General features: G+C 38.1%; 1 protein-coding gene across 11 annotated transcripts in view; it reads left to right on the top strand.

Moving 5' to 3' along the window:
- Window positions 1-21,927, top strand: part of LOC116737426 (chloride channel protein 2-like) — a 134,896-nt gene that overhangs the window by 82,847 nt on the left and 30,122 nt on the right. For 4 of the 11 annotated variants that reach the window (XM_032590550.1, XM_032590546.1, XM_032590553.1 and 1 more), the window contains 12 exons: window positions 3,794-3,925; window positions 4,789-4,917; window positions 6,830-6,963; window positions 8,180-8,257; window positions 10,406-10,432; window positions 10,906-10,929; window positions 11,459-11,537; window positions 12,106-12,231; window positions 13,428-13,512; window positions 15,996-16,097; window positions 16,952-17,036; window positions 19,674-19,829. In XM_032590550.1, coding sequence (XP_032446441.1) covers window positions 3,794-3,925; window positions 4,789-4,917; window positions 6,830-6,963; window positions 8,180-8,257; window positions 10,406-10,432; window positions 10,906-10,929; window positions 11,459-11,537; window positions 12,106-12,231; window positions 13,428-13,512; window positions 15,996-16,097; window positions 16,952-17,036; window positions 19,674-19,829 — 1,157 coding nt within the window. Of the gene's footprint in view, window positions 1-3,793; window positions 3,926-4,788; window positions 4,918-6,829; window positions 6,964-8,179; window positions 8,258-10,405; window positions 10,433-10,905; window positions 10,930-11,458; window positions 11,538-12,105; window positions 12,232-13,427; window positions 13,513-15,995; window positions 16,098-16,951; window positions 17,037-19,673; window positions 19,830-21,927 lie in introns of those variants that run through there. The other 7 variants (XM_032590552.1, XM_032590555.1, XM_032590557.1 and 4 more) reach the window with 5 other exon arrangements.

Genomic DNA, 21,927 nt, shown 5'->3' with positions numbered 1-21,927 from the left:
TAGTTGATTTGTGCCTTTTTACTTTCTATTTATTGATCTTTAGCAAATCACCATCCCTGGAGCGTAAGCTCCAGGCTCAGAAATCAAAGGGTCAGTGTGAAGTTGGTTGTTATTGTCATTTTCATAGACTTGGAGGAGACAGAAGAAAAGTGACTTCATGGAAAGATGGAAAAAAGACTCTAATTCATTCATTAAGGGTGGTGTAAGGGCCATTGTATTGATTTTGTGTTTATGTGGGACTGACAGTTAAAATTAATCAATGACTTACAGGAAATTCAGAGCTCCAGCTCAGTGTAAAAAGAAACTGAGATGCAGTAATGAGTAGTATTAAGCCCCTTTATTCATATACCCCTTCATAAAACCAAGTGTAACAAAATGCGACAGAAATGGCTGGTAAGATCATGAGCAGAGTAAGAAAAAAAAAATACATGCAGAAGAGATCTACTATTTAAAATTTTAAGCAAGCGTACAAAAATGATACATTCTTGTTCTCGTATGAAAAAGAAAAATACTCATAGGAGGTAAATTGTATGCCTTTTGTCAGTTAGGTACTTTCTACCCTCTTCTATTTCTGTAACCTGTTCGTTTCTATCGATGCCATAAAGAAGATGTATATCACGGCATACTTTAAGAGTAAAGATTTTGCCTGTAATGTCTCTTTCCCTTCTAATAAAAATATTAAATAAAAAAAAAAAAAAAAAGATACATTCTGATGAGATCTTTGGCTTTCTTCTTCTGTTTGTGGACATTTTATAAACATCACATTATCTTCCCCCGATAAGGCTGCAGTAAAAAACAATTTATTTTTGAGTGAAACAGACTTGCTCAAAAATGGTCTGAATAGAAGTGCATGTTTATCCATGAGCACTAAGAGGCTGATGTAACCTTGGAGGTACAGTATGTCCAGCCCTTAAACAGTGGGGTCCAAAGTCTGTCTTCATGTTCTGTCCTGCAAGTTTTAGATGTTTTCCTGTTTCAGCACACTTTGATCAAAGGAACTGATAGTTGGCATGTTGCTAGAGAACTTGATAGCATGCTGACGAACTAATTAAGGTATTGTTTAATTCAAGACCAGAAGAATAATAAATTTCTTAATCCCAATCCAAACTTCTTTTAGTTTTGAGCTCTTTTATTTTGAACTGCTTCTTTTTTACTTGCACTTGGTTAATTTAAAATCTGATGAAAATCACATAGGACAGTGTCTATAAAAATCCTGAAAATAATTTGACAACTTATGAAAAACCTTTAACTTGTGTGTGTGCGTGTGTGTACACCGATTGGCGCCAATCATCAGCTTCAGTTGAATCCATCCTGTATCAGTCAGCATTGGCATTTAAAACTCAAATGATCCGAACGTTGGCGTTTGTCTATCTGTGCTCCTCCTGATCTAATTAAGCAGGTGGTTTTAAACACAGCGAGCCGTTTCTAATTGAATCTCTGCCTCATGCATGAAGCTCCATAATGAATGTGGAGCTACATAGACACAAAGAGGGAGCATGCCTCATTGCCATGACTGAACAAAATTGGTGTATTAATGGTCAGCCTTTTAGGCCCTTAGAAGGCTGTCACCTTACATAATACATGAAGGGGTGATTTGAATAATTAGGTTTTCAGTGGAAGCAATAATGAGGAATCTGTTTCGGTAGTGTTGGTCTTCAGAGGTGTGTGTTCACTCTGCTTTTCTATTCTCCTCATTTTCACAGTAAAATCACAGCAGAATGGGACCTGTGTTAGTTTCCAAAATGGTTTTGTTCTGCCTAAAGGTCATGCAAACAGTCTGCTGTTGTGGCAAAGACCTATTCTAGGTGTGCAGGTGTTTGCATGCCGCATTAAATCTGCCCCCCACAACTTTATCTGAAATGCTCAGATAAATGCGCATGTCAGACTAAAAAAGGAATAGAAGGAAGGAGTGCAGAGAAAGGAAAGACAGCGTAAAAGACAGCGTACCTTCCCTTTTTATTTCCTTAGTCTGTCTCATTACATACATTATTTTATTTAAAGTCAATTACATAGTGTTACTGTTTCTTCAGTTATTTCTTCTGTTATCTTGAGTGCAGGCACGCCGCACCTATGGACTGATGGTTGAGTTCAGTTCCTGTTAGTTCCTTCTGCTGTAAGGCAGGAACTGAAAACTCACAGAACAATGGGAGAACAGCCCAACAACTTCACACATCAAAGACAGTGAACATAAGAACACAGCAAACATAAGATAACATATACTAAATATTTCTAACAAAATATGTGCGATAGTGGAAGCGTTTCTCACAGCTTTAGCCTCAGTTCACAGCTCAAGGTGTTAATTGGAGAATATGTGCATGTGGTTTTCTTTCCAATCCCTGCAGTATTTTCTCCTCACCTCATCCACCCCTTCAACGGCTGTATTTTCCCTTTCTCTACAATCAGAATGAATGCATGGACAGGACCTTCAAATGTTTTTTATGCATTTTTTAAAATTAACTTCTGATTTACATTCAGAAAAATAGAAAACGTTCCTTAAAAATCATTGATTCATATCACAACGGGACATCCTAAGGTGCTTCAGTCCCATATCCTTCAGCGAGTTCGGACCGCCACAAACAGGAATAGGGACAAAGAAGAGCTCTGGCGGAGTTCAATCTGCACTGGAACTACGTCCAGCTTTCTGACAGAATATGGCCACAATTCTTAGTTTGGTTATCCAAGTTCAAAATGGTCCATTAAAAATATCAAATATGTCCAGGTGCAGATCAGTATGACGTTCAATATTCACCAAGAACATCATTATTTGGTTTATTTTTTCTTATGGTGTGCAGTTCTGCTGCTTCCTTTGTATTTGACTGAATGAATGCACCATGAATGTTATTATAGGAAAGTAACAAGACTGTAAAAGTCCAGTTTGTTTGATTCAAATGGACTTTTTATCTTATCTGATTGAAAAGCACTGACACAAAAGCATTTAAATTTTCCATTCCTGATCACAGAGCAAATGGTTGCAGAGCAGTGGCATTTAAGCAGAGTTCTTTGGCTCAGAGAGAAAAAGAAGGAGCGATAGCTGTAATAAATTATGAATACTGCTGCACTCAGACTATTGATTTTGCCATCTTCTTCTACTGAGGGGAGTATGAAGGTTTTTTTTTTTTTTTTTAGATAAGTGAAAATCTGCTAAAAGATACGGCAACATTTTTCTAAATGTCACGTTTTTTTCTGCTGTGGAGAAATATATAAACCCTACTGTGTGAGCACATTCTAATAAGACTGCTCTATTTCACAATCAAGCTAATGTTCAGCTCCAGCAATTAGTCATGATTAGTATTTCTGTTAAACAGTGTACCAGAGCTGAGTTAGTTGGGTGCAGCATATTTAACTGTGTCTTAAACCATAAAGCCTGGCAAGAATGTACTCACTCCTTGAACTTTTTTACATTTTGTCAGGCCACAAGCACATTCTGAACTTTATATGGTGGAAAACTAACACTTCACAAAAGATGCATTAAACAATTCCTGCAGTGAAATGTGGCAGCATGATGCTGTGAGGAGGCTTTTCTGCACCAGGGAAAGTATTGAAGGCTTAACGCTGCTATCCAGGGAGGAAATATACATGACCAGCCGGGGGGTCAGGTAATGTCTGCCTGATGTGTACAAATTAATTCTTCATCAGTTCAGTACACAGCTGTTTTCAACAATCAGAATGCAGGGACTGTTTATGTCTTAGTTTTTGGGAATGCGCTTTTCAATATCAACTAATTCCTGGACTGAAACACGACTCTGATCTGGGTAATGCCCCTCAACTAACATGTTCTGTTCTCTTCCTGCAGTTTGCACAGTTCGCTGCCAAAAATTCCTGATCTCACGAGTCGGAGAGGACTGGATCTTCCTGATCCTTCTTGGACTGGTGATGGCCCTCGTCAGCTGGGTGGTAGACTTCTGCATCGCTATCTGCCTACAAGGTGAGGCAGCAGAGGAGGCTTTTATCAACAAAATGCTCTACTTGTCATGTTTAAAGTTCTTGTTAAACTTCAATGTCTGTGATCAATATGTTGAGGCTTGACAACCAATTTGAAAGAGTTAGATTTTACTTTTTGCCTAATAGAGAGCAATTTCAGGCCTGCCAGCACAAGTCATCTTCACTTTGGAATATGTTGCAAGCCTCTCGCTTTATTGCTGAGTAAGTAACAGGTTACTCCATCAGGCTTAAGGTTGATGGAAATTAGTGTCTGGATCACTTTGAATAAGGCAATCTCTCACCTGGATCAAAACTCATATCCATCATGGTTACGTGATGTGAAATAAAAAGATGAGTTTGTAGAATATTGTAGTTACCCTGGAACCTTTTCAAAACCCAATGGATGTTGATACTAGGATAAGAATGTGCTGATAAATGTGATTGGACATATCTTGTTGGGATACTGCATCGTAGAATAAGTTCATAAAAAAATAATAAATAAATTAGGAGAAGTCAAAGGTGAGTGAGCAGAAATATTAGATTAGTCAGGATGGATAATGGGAGATTTATGTGGATAAACACTAGAAATGTAGGTAAGATTGTAGACCTGGCTTGAAATTTAACAGGATATTGTCTAATTAAAACAAACTTCTAAATGAAATAAAGGTAAAATAAACTAACAGAGATCTGCTCCAGTTGGTGTTGAACTGGATTCAACCCGCTTGTTTTTAAATGGTCCAAGAGGCCTGTTTCTCCCACACAGTCTAACCCTGCACGAATACACAACTTCCCTCCTGTGTCTGTGCTGCTGCTCTAATTTTGTTGTTTATATACACCTGTTGGCTCTACCTATGTGTGTTTCCACAGCACAGAAGTGGATGTATGGTGGTCTGGACAGTAACGTGTTCCTGCAGTACCTGGCCTGGGTCACCTACCCTGTGGTTCTCATAACTTTCTCTGCCGGCTTCACTCAGATCCTCGCTCCCCAGGCTGTTGGTATGACACACACACACAGACGGACAGGACAGGATGGCGGTTCAGGCCTTTCAAAACAAAAACACAAACACACAATGCATTTATTTACCACTATGTGAAGGTGTAGGTTTTCTTCTTTTTAAATTTATATTTGACCAAAACTTAACGAGTCAATCAGTTTTAAGATTTGATACATTTCCAGTCATGTTGAATATACAATTGTTTTAGGACATGTAATAAATAATGACCCAATAACTCAACTTTTTTTAAACCAAGAACTTGTGTAGTAGCTGGAATGTATTGTTAGTTTTCTCTCATTTACAGAGAGAGTAAACGAGGAAAACACCTCCACTAACATTTGAATAGATGTCCCTTAGGAAGTTGGATCATTGAGCATTATGTTGCCATTAACCAGCTTCTGCCTGGATGTCAGGTTCTTACCTTAAGACACTTTGAAACAGACAAAAAGATTAAGAAAGACAAATGAATTGAATTTTACTCGTGAGGAGAGTCTGATTTTTACAGTCTCCAAACTCGCTCTGAAAAACCTCTCTTGCTTCTCCTCCTTTATTTGCATCATGATGCCCTTAATTACATTGGCCAGCAGCTGGTCTAAAGGGGTGGGAGAAGCACAAAACTCAGCTGCCAGCACACTCATAAATCTTTTCTATACAGTGAAATCTCCTGTCTTAGTGCATGTGAGGTCTCAAGGCAGTTCCCATGTCCCTGAGTCACAAACTTTGACCCTTAGCTTTTGGGTGTTTTCCTTATCAGGCCAGGCCTTAATTTTGTCTCCAGAGTGGCTAGCATCTGCTTCCAATTTTCTCATGTTTATCAGCTTTCTGCAGACATCTCTCACAAAAACACACATTACAGAAGAAAACAAAATAATTTCACAGTCCTTAATGTTAATTTTGAGTATATACATCTGGAATATTATTTTCAAATCTAACACTGGATATTTGACACTCTTATTAGAAATGGCAGATCCCATGATGAGTCTTCAACTTTTCAGGCTAGAATTAATAGCTGTATTAGATATGCGCCTTTTGAAACATCCATGAATTTGGAAGTAGCCCTGTGTCATTGTTTCCTCAGCTCTGAACAGTCCAGCAGTGCCACTGGCAATGATGCTGTCCCTCAGCATAATGCTGCCCCGTCCTTGTTGTTAGAAGTATGTTTTGGTAGTTGCTAGTGCGTCCTTTGCAGCAAATGATCAAGCATGCACTAAAGAAATGCTATGTTTAATTAAAACGGAATTGAATTATTTATTTACTAGCATATTTTAATGTTTTTCTGATATTGAATGAAAGGGCTTCAGTGGTTAATTGGAAAATTTGCAGCACAATATGTCAGTACACTGGCGGGTTAGGAGGAGACTTGACTGTCACTAACAGAGACTAAAATGATGGGTGTACTCCTAAAAATCTGAAGGCTTATCCAGCAGAAATTTGGTAAGTTTTTTCCTCCATTCCTCTATAGAGGAATATAGGGATGGGAGAGTGGAGCCAGAGGTATAAATATGTTGTCTAAAGTTTCTTAAATCAAAGCTGGTGAGGTAGAGAGACCCATTCTTTTCTCAAGCTCAGTCGTATTGAATGAAGCGTGTCTGAACAGTTTCAGGTCTCGTCTCAGACTTTGGTCTGGACTTTGACTGATGATGCTGTTCAGACAGCATCATTGCCAGACTGAAGCCCATGCATTCATTTGTATGGGTCAGGTTTGGGTTTGTAGTATGAAAACCACAAACTAATGATGGGTCCCAGTCACCCCAACAACCCACTCCCAGCGACCCTAGCCATATTGGTTGGATAAATAAAGAAAACTTGTTAGATATGTGTTAATATTCTGCAGTTCTGTCATAAATATTTAAAGTCATGAATGAACTCTGACTGAATTGTCAGCTGCTTATCACTTGCCTTCTGTCCTGCAGGTTCAGGCATTCCCGAGATGAAGACCATCCTGCGAGGAGTGGTGCTGAAGGAGTACCTCACTTTCAAAACGTTTGTGGCCAAAGTCATCGGGCTCACCTGCGCCCTGGGCAGTGGCATGCCTCTGGGAAAGGAGGTAACGCACACACACACGCCTGCAGACGCAGCAGTACCAATATTCATCCCCCACCTTGCCATAATGCCTGCATCAGTTTGTGATCCGAACACAACCAGGCCAATGAATGATGTAGGGACAACACACACTGACCCACACTGCACAAGCTGGCAACTTTGTGAATCACTGACTCACTTGTTACAGTACACGACTTGTAGGTTTAAAGGCCGCTCTTACTCATGTTGAGGAATGTACAGCTGCATAGTTATTCAGAATTATTCATATGTGCAGTTATGGATTTGCATTTAATTGCCTCAAATGTTCTGACTATATGTTATTTTTAACACAATCACTGATGAAGAGAAAATGCAGTATGACTAAGTGTTTGAGGTGGACAATCATCTAGAATTTTACTTGGAACTTATAAGCTGAGATTTTTCAAGAATTCTTGAACAATTTTCAAATTTCTCTAATCACATTAGTCGGAGTTTAGGTGTAGTGCAGTAAGTGAAATCTGGAGCAAAGAACTGGGAGGAAATAAACTCTTTGCAGCGTACATGGAGTGTCTTTTAATCTGATGAGAAGAAATTATTTATTTTCTTGGAAGATGTGTTTATATTAACTGAGCAGATTTTAATGTAGTCTATTGTTTTTCAAAAAGTGTTTTAAGCAGGGATTTCAGGAATTCACATCTACACTGTTAAAAAAAGCCTCATCAGAAATCTTTATTCCCACACGTAAACACAAATATTAAATCTTTCTATCTTCATCAGGAATGTGCATTGACTTCCATTCATTTATATGAATCACCCTAAACCTGAAATCAATTTTCACCTTAGTCCTAAACCTTGTCTGTAACCCAGCAACAGCACTTCTTCTTATGAGGCCCCATAATAAGTAATGGGTCCTCACAATGTAGTATTTGTTGGAAAAATGGGCCTTACAAGGTGAGAAATGCTAAAACACACATGTACACAGAAACCCCTGAGGGTCTTTTGCTTACGCACCACTGCAGCAGCATCTGTAGTTTTGATTTAGCACGGACCTCTTCCTCATCTTTATCTTGCACCCCCTTCTAATTCTCTTTTAATCCCATCAGTTATGCTTTGATTTTGTTTTCATAGAGCCCCTGCATGCTGTTACATGTGACTTAGAGTAAATAGGTAGGGGGAGTAAAGTGGTTCTTAACCTGAAGTGATTGCGTCTGTCTCATGACTTCTATGTTTCCTCCTGTCAGGGTCCCTTTGTGCACATTGCCAGTTTGTGTGCTGCTCTGCTCAGCAAGTTTATGTCTCTGTTTGGAGGAATCTATGAGGTGAGTTTCACAGATTTTGGTATGACTCAGAAGGATTCACTATTCCCTATTTCTGCTCAGTTAATTTCAGTCTGTTTCACAGGTGGCACTAGCAATATTAGGATGTTTACTTTGCTGTTACTCTAGCTTCTTGCAATGTTATCCATACCACTCGAACTACTCAAACTTGTTTCACATTTTATCTCATTTGTTCCTTTCTATTTTGTTAAGGTTTACAAATGAAAACCACTAATTAGTGCATATTTGTGAAGTAGAAGGATAAAATATACACAGGTTTTTAAAAATATTTACAAATGAAATGCTTAAAAATTCAGAGTGGATTAATTTTTAGCCCTCCTTAGTTTGATATCCAACAACCCAGGGGTTTGACGAATTCTGAGAAGCTATGGGAAACTGTCCAGCAACTTAGAAAGGACCAGCACTGAGGATATTGTTGGGTGTTGGACAGAGCTCCTAAAGTATCTACTTCATTCAGTCTCCATATCAAAGGACTTGGGGGAAGGTGAGGTCATTACCATGGAGATGTCATCCAGAAAGTTAAACACTCCCCAGAAATTAGGCACCACATTTGGACTATAGTTTCAAGAAAAAACTCTTTAAGAAGGTGTTCTGTTCAGGTGGGACAAAAATTAAATGCTTTAGCCTTCATGCAAAAAGTTATTTGTGGAGGGAAAACACTCCATCACCCTGAACTCAGCATCACATCAGTGAAACATGGTGGCGGAAGTATCATGTTGCGGAGAAACTTGTCTTTAGAAGGAACAGAGTTGCAGGTCAGAGCTCATCGTATCGGATGATCTGTAACACTTTATTTGACAGGTTGTGAATAAAACTGCCATGACACCATCATGAACATGACATAACACCTGTCATGGACATGAGAAAGTCTTCATGAATATTTATGACTGTTGTCATAAAGTGTCATTTGGTAAATCATGACACTTTTAATACAAAGTTGACATTATTCAAAATGTCTTTGTTATGACAACTTGTCATTAACCAAGAAATCATGATCTGACATAACTTTGTTATAAAAGTATTACTGATTAAAGTTAAAAAATTATGTTGCTTTATGTTATTAAAGCCAAAGTTTATTCAGTAGTACTTTTATAACAAATTTATGTCAGATCATGATTTCTTGGTTAATATCAAGTTGTCATAATGAAGACATTTTGAATCTTGATCACATAATTTTTAAACATAACTATCTGCCCTCTGACATATTACTTTTGTTTTTGCTTTTTGTCACACTCAAATGTTAAGATCAAAATTAGAGAAATTTATACAGAATCAATACAAAATGTAGCTTTTAAATGATGACTTTATTTCCCAACAAGGAAAATGTTATCAAAACCTAACCTATGTGGAAAAGTAACTACCTTCCTATGATAAATCATAAATGAACTATGATGAAATGCATTTTAGAAAGTGGAGTTGAATTTCACAAACCATACCCAGGCTTGATTTTTGCCAGACCTGTAGAGTCAAGATTCACTTGAGCAGAACCTCTGACAAAATAAAGTAGGCTAAAAAAATCCCAAAAAGCTACACACCATACCCAAATCTAAATAAATGCAAGAATGGATCAAATGGGCATCTCTAATTTGACATATATCTTACACCACTTATCACATTTCTGTCCTCATTTAAAATCTTTCATTCTACCATTTTCCTCTTTTTATTTGTCCATCTTCACATGCATCATTTTTTATTACCATTACATTGTTTCCATCTAATGTTCTTAGTGGTTCCTTATCCCCTGAGAGCCATGTGTTGCCCTTTATATCATTTTAATAGAAAGAGTGATGCATGAGTGAAGTGTGCCACTGCTGCTGGATCCGGCCCTCTCCACAGTTTTAAGTACAGTATGCTAATGTAACCTGTGGGCTGTGAAAAAGCAGCTTTTCTTTCCAGAGTGCTGTACTTTACAGCGCAAAAATGGGATGAGAGGCTTATATGCATGTGGAAAACGTCATTATTTGTAGAGGGCTAGTTGGACCTAATTGCATAACATGTTTTTATTCAGATCTGTGAATGTGAGGTGATGGACTATAGATGCTAAAACATTCAAATGGCTGTGCTGATTTACACAGTTTAATCATTTGTTCTCTGCCTGTTTAATGCTGTCTCTTGCTCTCCTGCTACAAGAAGGAGTCGGGTCTAGTAGGGATTAAGGTAAATCAGCTTCACATTTCCCAGCATGCTTCCCTTCCTTTGTCCTATCAAAATGGCTACCACTGTGAGAACGTTGGACAGTCTTTAAATAAGTATCCAATGATAAAAGTGTTACAAGTTTTATCCAATACTGCTGGGACCAAAAGTCACTTGTTGGACACCATAAGAAATGTTGGTCTTGTTTGGCACAAATCAGTCCATACACTTGTCTAATATTGAGTAAAATAAAAAGAAGGAAGTTTTATTTTGTCAGCATCCACTTTAGTTGAGTTTCTCTCTCAGCTAAAATATTTTAATCCATCAATATTTATGTCAGAGTAAGCTTTAGTTGCTTTCTGATGTAAGATATTAACAATGCGCGAGTGTGTGTATGTCAGAAGTAGCACCACATGCGAAAGCAGGCTAAGCCTCAGAACAATGAGAGAAATACAAGTGCCTCTAACCTGCCTTTCACATTACAATGCTGCTTGAAGGACTACAGTCTCCTGGGGACCAAGGTAGGTAAATTTAAATGGTCAAAGAAAAAAAAAAAAACTCAATTTCTCAGAATGCACCTTGATCCACTTTCTCCTGCAGAAAGGTGGAACAATCTTTGTTTTTTTGCTCTTCACTCATCTGGTTTATTATGTTTTGCACTGAAACTCCGTACCCAAAGAAAGGAATTGAGTCATTCTCAGTAAGAAAAGTACTGAACTACATGCGTCTGATATTATATGAGGTATTTTGTCTTGTTGGTCCCATTATGGTTTTGCCAGTCTTTTCAAGATTTTTTTTTTTTTTTATTGATTCAATTTAGCGCTCCTGTTTCTGGTACCTTCTGCAGACATGTAATTGGTTTGTAATTGACTGTAATGGTAACCTGTCAGCAAATTCAGTGACTTGCTAAAATGAAATGAAAAATAATCCTTAAATGCTTGTAAATACTAACTTTGCTTGAAGTCGATTGTCTAAATTTACATCTCATCTCCCATTTCATTAGTTTTTTTTTTTTTTAAATAAATTTATTATTCTGTACCTGTGTTTCAGAATGAGTCGAGGAACATCGAGATGCTGGCGGCAGCCTGTGCGGTGGGAGTGGGCTGCTGCTTTGCTGCCCCCATAGGAGGTGAGTTTGCAGGACAAATTAATTGTTTTGCTTACTGTAAGTTTGATTGAATTAGTCCAATTCTAAAGTCATTTTAAAAAACAACTGTTGGCCATGGTGCATAAATATAAAGGTTAAGCACGATACCATAACCTGAAATGATCAAAGCACAACTAATAAGAAAAAGGGAAGACGATGATGAGAAGTAGTGACCATCATTCCAATTACATTAAAGGAATTAAAATAGCTGTGATGAAATGTATTTCAGTAGCAGATCAGTTTTTCACGGCTGTTACAAGATATACTTAATTTAAAAGTTTATTTTGAACCAACTTTTGTATCAGTTAAAATCACTGTGAAATATTTTACCCAAGTCTTTGATCTAATATTCTTCAGAAAACATTGAGCTACCTTGTCCAACATACGAGATCTGGGGGGACTTGCTCAAAGAAGCAGTTTTCACATCACTCACCATATTGCGTTGTTTAACCATCACACATTTAAACAGCTCTCTTCTAATCCCACAATGTTCTAAGATATGTCTGTAGGAAAAATATGTCACAATTTACTGTTCTGCCTTTTGTTGCAGGTGTGTTGTTCAGTATTGAAGTAACATCCACATTCTTTGCTGTGCGGAACTACTGGAGAGGGTTCTTTGCAGCTACCTTCAGTGCCTTCATCTTCAGAGTGCTGGCTGTCTGGAACAGAGACGAAGGTAACGTCATTGTGCTCAGATTATATCAGGCTGTTAGAAAACCACCTAAACAGCTCAGCAGTTTAGTGCTGTACCTATTGTATCGCACATCTTCACTAATCAGAGCAAAACACCATCTGCTAAACTTCAAAAATGTTAAATAGTTAAAAGAATGTTTGTCCGACTATTAAAAATTAGTGTGAATATAAAAGATTGGAAGAAGTTTAACCTGAATATGAATTTTTAAAATTTTATGCTAAGTATATTTTACCTATTATTTATTAGTTTGGAAACAAATTTTTAGGTCCTTTCAGGTCCAGCTACAACAAATTACAACAAACCTATCATATTTCAGCAACATGAAATATGATGAAACATTTTCAAGCGCATGGAAATATTGTAAGCTGCTATATTTTTATCTTTTATTGTATGTAATTATATCTGACTACTTTTAAAGGGTTTAGATGCAGTCTTACATGACACTGCATTTGATTTTTTTTTCTTTTTTTGCACCACTGGTTAGTACCCTTTTAAACATTCAAACTTCTAAAATAACTTTTTTCTCAAATTGCTACAGAATTTTAAATCAATAACTATGGGAGTTTCACTCCAGCATCATAAATACTGGCAGCTACAATCTTAAGCTGTTGAACACCATTTGGAATAATATTCTCAGCTTGTATAATTATCCTCTAATGAGTAATAAGTAACTTATCAAACAGGAAGAAGAGCCTGAACTGTATGACTCAATACTTTTGTCTGAATCCACTCTTTGTATTATGGTATACATCATTAGCTTTCTGAGAAGTTAACATTTCCTGTTGGTGGTAATGACATCTGAATTCAGCGGAATATAAGAAACTCAGGTGGCAGATTGAAATGTATTACCACTGTACAGGAAAAAGAATTAGTTTGCAGAGCTGCCCTGCCAACTCACCAAGCTGCAGGTCCCCAGTGATCTGTTAGCTACTACCATTTATTTCCCACACCTAATTTTCTCTAGCCATCTGTCTATTATGTGCTGGCAGGAGTTCTGGTCTGCAGGGCAAGGTTGCTTTTTGTAATTAGCAACAAAGCATGAACTGTAGTTGTACCTGCACAGAGAACTGAAACACCTACAATTAAAACCTTCAATTTAGACCTCACATTACCAATTTTGTGTGTTTTGTTGTGGTTTGTCCTATTTTCTAACTTTCTGGATGTTTCTGTTTATTCAGAGACCATCACGGCACTTTTCAAAACCCGTTTCCGTTTGGATTTTCCCTTTGACCTTCAGGAGCTTCCTGCCTTTGCTGTCATTGGGTGAGTTTTCCCCCAGGTCAGAGGTCATCAACCTGTGGCTCTCTGGATCTTCCACAATGACTCTTAATAACATTTAAAAATACATAACATGGGCGTGCCGTGGTGGCGTAGGGGTTAGCGCGACCCACATTTGGAGGCCTCAAGTCCTCGACGCGGCGGTCGCGGGTTCGACTCCCGGACCCGGCGACATTTACCGCATGTCTTCCCCCCTCTCCCTCCCCCTTTCCTGTCAGCCTACTTCATAAAAAGGGACACTAGAGCCCACAAAAAGACCCCCTGGAGGGGTTACAAAAACAAAAAAAACAAAAAAAAAAAAAATACATAACAAATGTAGGTTTTAGGAGTTTTACAGTTTTTTTCATAACTGCAATTTCTTAAAAAGAATTGCATAAAACTTACACAACAGTACCTGAAATATTTGTTCAACAAAATAATTTTTAAAAAAATTTATTTTTTTCATAATTTTCCACGAATATCAACAACCCATACAGGAAACTGTATCCATTCTCTTTCTGCAAAGGTTTGAGGATTTTCTTTATGTTAAAACTTAGAAATCGAAAATATCTAGTAGATATTTATCAAAAATAGATAACCTTTGCAACTCTAAATGTGTTTTTTTAGCTTGTCTGTGGGCAAAATGGCTCTTTTGATTGTAAAGGTTGCAGTCTCCTGCTCTAGGTTGTCTACAACTTGCAATCAGTGATTACTGATAGACTTAAGGGCAAAGCAGACCGACAGCATCACACATTCTGGAAGAACAAAAAACACAAATGCCATTGCCTGTAGCTGCTCTTTTTCTGCACTTGGATAGTAGTTAAAAATAAATAAAAGATTTTTTTTCGGTCGCTCATAATTGCTAACCTGACATTAGGAAAATGGTGGAATTATCACTCAGGTTCTAAAGAGTTGTTTCCTGTGAACCATATCATTGTTTGATTGGGGTGTGATGAAGCAGAAAACTGTAAAAGTTGCAGAATACCATCCCTTGAAGAATGGAGTTTGACAATCTAGATAAAAAAAAAAAGTTGTTCAACACAAATTGTACCTAGTCATTTACAGCAAAAGATCCATTTTTAAACCATAAAGGTGCAGAAGGTAGCAAATCAACAAAAACACATGTTTTCTTAAGTCATGACAGGTGAACCCATTTATAATGGCAGAATCTTGACTTGCAGGGCACGTCTTTGAAGAGTTGCTTCCTATCCCACTTGCTGTTTGTTACACCTTCAGGCATCAGAAGTAGCTCGCTTGGTGAAACTCGACCTCATTACTGCACAGAACAACATACATATGGAGATGGATGCACCCAGTGATGAGCTTTAATGTAGCTCTTATTTGAACTTAATAGAGGAGAGCATTTTCCCAACAGACTGTTTGTTTTTTGAGAAGCTTTGAGGTTTCCAAGAGAGAATGAACTGAATGTAGTGATGGGTAGTTTGTGTGTACAATGACCTCATTTAGTGAAATGCAAGTCTGAGAAGTTCTTAAAAGGTTGAGGTGAACGTAGCATCTTATGAGCTCTTCCTCAGCTTTTTCTCTTCCTCTGATCCAGTAAGATATTTGTTGCATGTTCTCCTCGGAGCCTTCTTTGTAAGAATCTCTGTGGAATTTTGTTTCAATAAAAATAAGTAATAACACAGATTAGGGAGAGCTTTACCACCATTAACTCCATTTACCATCAACTCCACCATTACCTAACACCTCCTCGATCAGCTCCTCATGAGGCCTAGCACAAATTTTGGCCAAAACTAGAATTAGACCAACAAAAATCATTGCTTATTTTTGAGGAAAAAAAGGAAACCAAAAGCATACCTGCCGTTTTCTTTATGCCTCATCAGGGTGTTAAAGACTACCTCATCATCCTGGTCATTATTTATTCAAACGTATTTGATGGAATTAATAACGCAGCAAGTCTTATATACACACACACTCACTTATTTCCTGTTTCTTTCTCTTCTTCTGGCTTCCATAAAGAGGTCTCCCACAGTGCTTTTAAATGTGTACTTATATAAACCTCTCCTTTGGCTTTTCTCCAACTCCCCCACACTTCCTCAGTTGACAGCGCGCTCCGTCTGTCTCACTCTTAGCTTTAGTCTCTTGGTTTTAATTCCAGCAATTTTCTTCATCCATTTCGTCTTTGTTCTATTATTCTTCTCTCGTTCTTTTCTGTATTTACATTAATGCTGCTCCGCCACATCATCTCCCTCCCTGACCAGTACTTGTTTTATGGCTTCACTGAATCACATTTGCACTTACTCCTGACACCCGCCTCCAGTGCATTAGAGCCTCATTACATTCCTATTGTTTTTATTGTGGCCAAATGCACTGAGAGCAACGTATGGAGGTGGTGCAGAAGACTTGATGCGTTGCTTTGTTTACTCTTGAACTAATTTATTCCATTTAGTTTCACTTTGATCATGCAGAGTGCTTCATCACACCGCATAGGGAAAACAGGACTAACTGCCCTGTTTCTCTGTCTGCAGTATTGCCAGTGGATTTGGTGGTGCTTTGTTTGTCTACCTGAACCGACTGATTGTCCAGTTCATCAGGAAACAAAAGACCATCAACAAATTCCTCATGAAGAAGTGAGTACATGTGAAGTATGTGACGGATTATGTCTCAGGAGAAACGTGCACCCTGCTCCCAGCTTCAATTTTTCTGCATCGTTTCATATGAGTCACACAATAGGATGTGTTTGTGGGCATTGTGCTCACAAGCACATGTATAATCAGTTTTCTGTATTTTGAGAAGTTCAAAAAAGAAGAAATGGTAAAATCAACCCAAAGAGTTCCAAATGTTTTCTTTGATTAAGCATCTTTTAAGCCAAGCCTGATGAGAAATCAACTCCTTCAACCCATCAGGAAACTCAGTTGCTTTTGTACTATTAACAAATCATAGAAACAGCATGTAGGACTCAAACAGTAACAACAAGTTGCACTTTCCATTACATGAAGTATGGCAACTGGAAAACATTTTGTAAAACAGTTTTAAAGTGGCATTTCAAGATCACACCCCTGAAAACCTCTTTTATGGTACTTTATTATGATACAATAATAAAGTATCATAAGGTTTTTACATACAGCTTTTTTCAAACTTTTTGTATTTCAGTGAAAATTGTGAAGGCATGAACAAACACAAATTGTATTACCTGTTTATTCACTTCGACACATTCTGGGCTGTTCATTTAAAGCCATCAGTAACAGCTAAACATACATTTCTTGATAATCATTGAACATTTTAAATTTGTGTGGTAACTACGGTAACTGCTGTGATGATGATGATGACCTAAAGGGTTGCTTTTTTCACCATGGCTGCTTATTGAACTTACTCTTACAATGAACCATATCATTGTGACTTATTTACTCTTCAAAGTGATTAAGTGCAAATATGAAAAGAATTTATTTATTTTCTTTTTCCTTTTTACCTCTTACTCTTTCAGGCGACTGCTGTATCCAGCACTGGTCACTTTACTGATTTCAACACTGACATTTCCACCCGGCTTTGGGCAGTTTATGGCTGGAAAGGTATGGTTCCAACATCTTTCAAAAGTTATGACGGAAATAATACTCTTTTGCATAAACTGCATTGCTTTGCAGGTTTTGACCTCAAATCTTTGCCTGTTTTGTTCACCGAAACACAATTCAGACATGCATTTCTTCATAGTAAATGTCACTCTAATGATTTACACCTACTAAAGGAAAACCAGAAGGATTGGGATGAATTCAAGGTTAACTGGTACCTCTGATGATCACTTATATAATTTCCAATTTTACTTTGCTGGAATTTGGAGAATAGTGACCAGTGAGCTGTTGGTAGCATCATGAGTAGAGTGATGTGCAGCAGACAGTTTCCAGAGCATTCAGCAGTCAATCCAAACAGTGAATGAAGATCAAATGAAACAGAGAGCGCCTCATGGATGCATTACAAAGCTTAACCAGCACTTGCAGGAGGTTATCAGGCGTCACATTATGGATATGCCTGATTCATATTGTGCAGTTACTTTGTGGTTCAGTGTTGGAAAGATCATGTATGAAAAATAGGCCAAATAGGACTTTAATGGTCACATTTTCAGCTTTTTCCACCATGACTGTTGCCTGAATGATTGGAAACCCAAACATTTGATATTTTGTCCATTAGGCTAAAGGAAGAATCACATTTGTAAAACGTTAGTTAAAAGAGAGCTGTATTTTCTGGAGGCATCCCAGCAGATCCTCCAGACTGCTACAACAGACTTTGGTTGGTCTGTACCGATAAGGAGCCATATCCTAAAGGCTGTAAGAATATACTCTGTATACAGCTAGAGATTGATAGATTTGATTGTAGCAGACAGGTTCAAATTGTCCAATAACCAAAAAACAATTTTATTTATTTATTTATTTATTTATTTTAAGACTCTGGTCATAATAGCTTATAGGGATATAAATGTGCCTGTGAGTGCTAGTGACTCATGAGTGTACACTGGAGACATGGACAAGCATATTGTCCTTTTGCTCCAGGGATGACTCATGAGCATGTGTTGTGCCTTCTCCGATTTTATCCCCTTCATCCGGTTAATAATTGGAATTAGAAAAGGAATAAACTGTCCATCCTTTGTACACTCAATACACACATACAGATTGGCTCCCTCTCTTTGCCTTGGCTCCAAATAATAAAGTGTTGAAGACTTCTGAAGCTCTGCCCATGCTGGCTTACTCCTCTTAAAGCTCCTCTCTTTGGAGTACCCACTCAGAAATTTGTATCTGTGGTCCCTTTGTCTTCCCGGCACACTCTTCATCATCATCTCTGCCAGTGGGAACTTTATCTCCAACGCTGTCTGCAGCTGATGTGACTTTTGTACGGCTGCAGATGATTTTGTCACAGCATAATCCCTGACAGATATTGTAAAATTTAAATCTCCGGTGACATTTTGTAAAACCTTGAGCTCATCATCTTTTCCTGTGCTCACATTCAGAGGAGGCCTTTCCATTAAAACCTGCTGTGAATCTAACCCCAGAACCTCAGTTTTTCTAAATTCTTCAGTAAGATGTGTTTTAGTTGTGCTCTAGATCACAATTGTCACATTAACAATGATGGATATCTGTAAACAAGCAGGTGTGAGCATGAGTAAAAAGCCAATACAACAGCAAGTAAATGAAAATCATCCCAATTCAACTTGAAAGACCCTGCTAACACTTTGTACTTTGTGTTTGTTCTGAGCCCTGGAGGAGACATTTGAGGCAAAAAAGGTACTTTTAAGGTCCCACAAAAGTTCTCTTTTTGCAAGATTGTCTCTTTGTAGATTAACTAGAGAATTTTCACCAGAAACATTTGTCATCTATAGGGGTTAAATATTAAGAAATAATGTGAGGATATCAGTGGCAGTCAGTACTTCTTTCCAGGTACAACTATCTCTCTTTTGTTTGTCCCAAAAGAAAGATGTGTGCCAACAATAAGTGTAGTTGTTTAGTTCAGCGAAAGTGAAACTGGTTCATTGTGGCACCATGTTTCCTGGTAACCAGGCTTTTCCACATAGCTGGCAGATGGACTGTCTGACATTCTTCTTCTTGATGTCAATCCATCTCTGCACAAGAGACAGAAATCTCTGTGGAGTTTGACACAAGCGCAACAGAAGATCACAAAGCTGTTAAGAGTTCAAACAACTTTGTCTGGTTGTTTTGTATGTTGCTATGTACAAGTGGACATAGCAACTTGTATACTTCCAGGGACTGAATAGTATGTTTTCTGTCTTCCCATGTTTGCTAGTAACATGACCTATCTGTGTCTAAATGTTAGGAAATAAAGAGAGTTCTTACACAGTCTTGAAAAGTCTGGGTAAATATGGAATATTTTACGTCTGGATAAATATTAGTAAAACACAATTTTATATAAAAACAGTTTAATTGTCCAGACTTGGTTACCTTCTCCATGTTACGAGAGACATAATTCCAACAGTATTTTTTTGTCCTGATATATAAATGGCAGGCTTCATTTTTAATTTGCCACATCACAATTTCAATTTAACAATTTACTCATCAGTATTTTAGTTTTTGATTTACAAACTGAATACACACTATTTAATAGTCCATAAAGCTACATAATTTGTAATTATATTGCAAACAATTGATGCAAAAAGTGCTGCTACCTGCTTCTGACTTGTAATTATTATTTCCTGTGATTTGTAGTTGACTCAGGGGGAGTCTCTGGTGACTTTGTTGGACAACCGGACGTGGGCAAAACAGGGAATTGCTGAGGAATTTGACTACATTGGAAACGCCCAAGCCTGGAAACACCCACAAGTCAACGTCTTCGTCACACTGGTCCTCTTCATCATCATGAAGGTAGGAACAAAGTTGAGGAAGCTTTACCATGGTGGTATCACACTTCTGTGGAGGACTCTGCTGAAGGCGACAGCCCTAAAGCCGTTTTCACTGCGGCTGAAACTCTCATGTAGCTCACTGTAGCTCTGTGTCGGTCCAGAGGGTGCTGTGTTAACGCAGTGGCAGCAGCAACTGTTTGCATAAATGTTTGCACTGTCAAGACTGATTGATTGGTGGCACTATAAACCAATTCAATTATTCCAGCACTCCATGTATGATCCAAAACATTTAGGCATGGTACAATATACAATATAAAGTAGCTCAGAATAAAAAAATGAAGTATGGCTTTAAGGATGCTTTACAAATAAACTGAAAAATGTGATTTATTTGCTTTCAATATTGAATCTTTAGGCTGTAGTTACAGTTGCAAGCGTTTTCTCAAGCTCAAACCTGAACTCTAGTTTTCAGCTTTTGCAGATTCTCAGTCCTACTTTTTAGTCCACTTGAACAAATGATTTGTGTCCAAATTCACTGCTTAAAGCCTTGTATCTTTTAGATGTTCCCTTGATTTATTAATAGGTTATTACAAGTATTTTTAGGCTAAACTGATTCATTTACTATTCAGTAGTCTTAAGATGTTATTATAGCCCCCATCCCACCTCCATTCATGCCTCCAGATCTTTCATTTTGCTTGTATCTAAAACTAAATGATTTAGCTTCCCTTTCTCTGTTCGGCACATATACTTCACTGCTCCTGTTTGAAGTATCCAACACAGTAGCTGTCACCTCTGGTTTACACATCTAATGTTGTTCCTCTTGTTTCTTCTATTTTAAAACATTTCCTTTCGCTTTCACACATCCTGCATATGACGGTTCTCACCCAAGTGATTTTCTCTTTGCATGTGACCTTATACATTCATCATAAACTGTCCAGATGCTACAAAGTTTCCCACAGGAGGAAAAATATGTTTTCCTCCCATTCGTAGTTGTTACCAGGCCTTTGCAGAACTTTCTGACATATTAAGGAGGCAATTCAGCCTGTAATTCATCTGTGTTGAAGCATGGACAACATCTATCATTCCACTTCATTTTATCCCTGGCTGTATGTTAAGAGTTGTTCTCAGGCTGGAAGATGAACCTCCACTCCTGACTCAAGTCTGTAAGCTTTCTCACAGGATTACCCTGTGCTTTATCTCCATGCACCTTTTTCTGCTGATTGAAAACATTATTGTAACTTAAAATAGAATAGAAATATCCTGTATTGTCCAACTGTGGAAAAATTATCCATTTATTTTTTAGCTGCGTAACCCCAAAATATTTACTAATCTGGCGGCCCCTGTGAAATATTTCTGGAAGCACCACTGCAAAGGATATGATGTATAAAACACCACCTGAACAAACCTTGTTGAGCAGTTGAGCATGTATTTGTTGCCATGCTCTGACTAATGTCCTCTCTCTATCTCTATCACCCTGACTCGACATGCAAAGCGAGGCTGTAATGGCTCGGTCTAATTACAGCCTTTGGTTTTGCTGGGTTCAGCCTGGTGATTTTCAAAGACGAGATTGCTCTCACTCCCGCTTCTTCTCTATAATGACTGGTTCTTTTATTCAGCCTGGCAGCCATCTTGTCTTGATGCTCCCTTTTTCATGCTGAAACTTATGAAACACTCAGTTTCCAGTGATGAATAGAAAAGGTGTGTGCACAGTTCTGCATCAGCTTCAGCTCTGCTAACAACTAGCAACTTGCCCTGATTAAGCTGTGACAGTGAAATGTTAGCACTTACTGTGAAGATGCTAGCTTCAGCACAGCTCATTGGTTAGCTGCTTTGTGCACTCTAGAAGCTGCTAACCAATTTGCCATTGTTAATAATTTGATGTTATTTTTAGTCTTGTGCTGTTATGAGCTCTCGGGGTGAAACGGGTATATTAATGCAGGTGTGTGTGTCCTCTGCTGTCTGTCTGAAAACAGCAGTGTGTGTGCCTTATAGTGTCACAGAGCTGACTGGGCTGTAATTGGAGTGGGAATCGAGGAGGGGCTCCTGGGAAGAAGCACTGTCCTCTGAAAATGGTTTATACACAGGATCATACAGCGCTTCCAGCTGATTGAGTATAAATGTCC

This window comes from Xiphophorus hellerii, chromosome 18 (genome assembly GCF_003331165.1).
Source record: "Xiphophorus hellerii strain 12219 chromosome 18, Xiphophorus_hellerii-4.1, whole genome shotgun sequence".
NCBI lineage: Eukaryota > Metazoa > Chordata > Actinopteri > Cyprinodontiformes > Poeciliidae > Xiphophorus > Xiphophorus hellerii.
The sequence above is the reverse complement of the archived record's forward strand: the minus strand, read 5'-3'. Positions and strand labels throughout refer to the sequence as shown.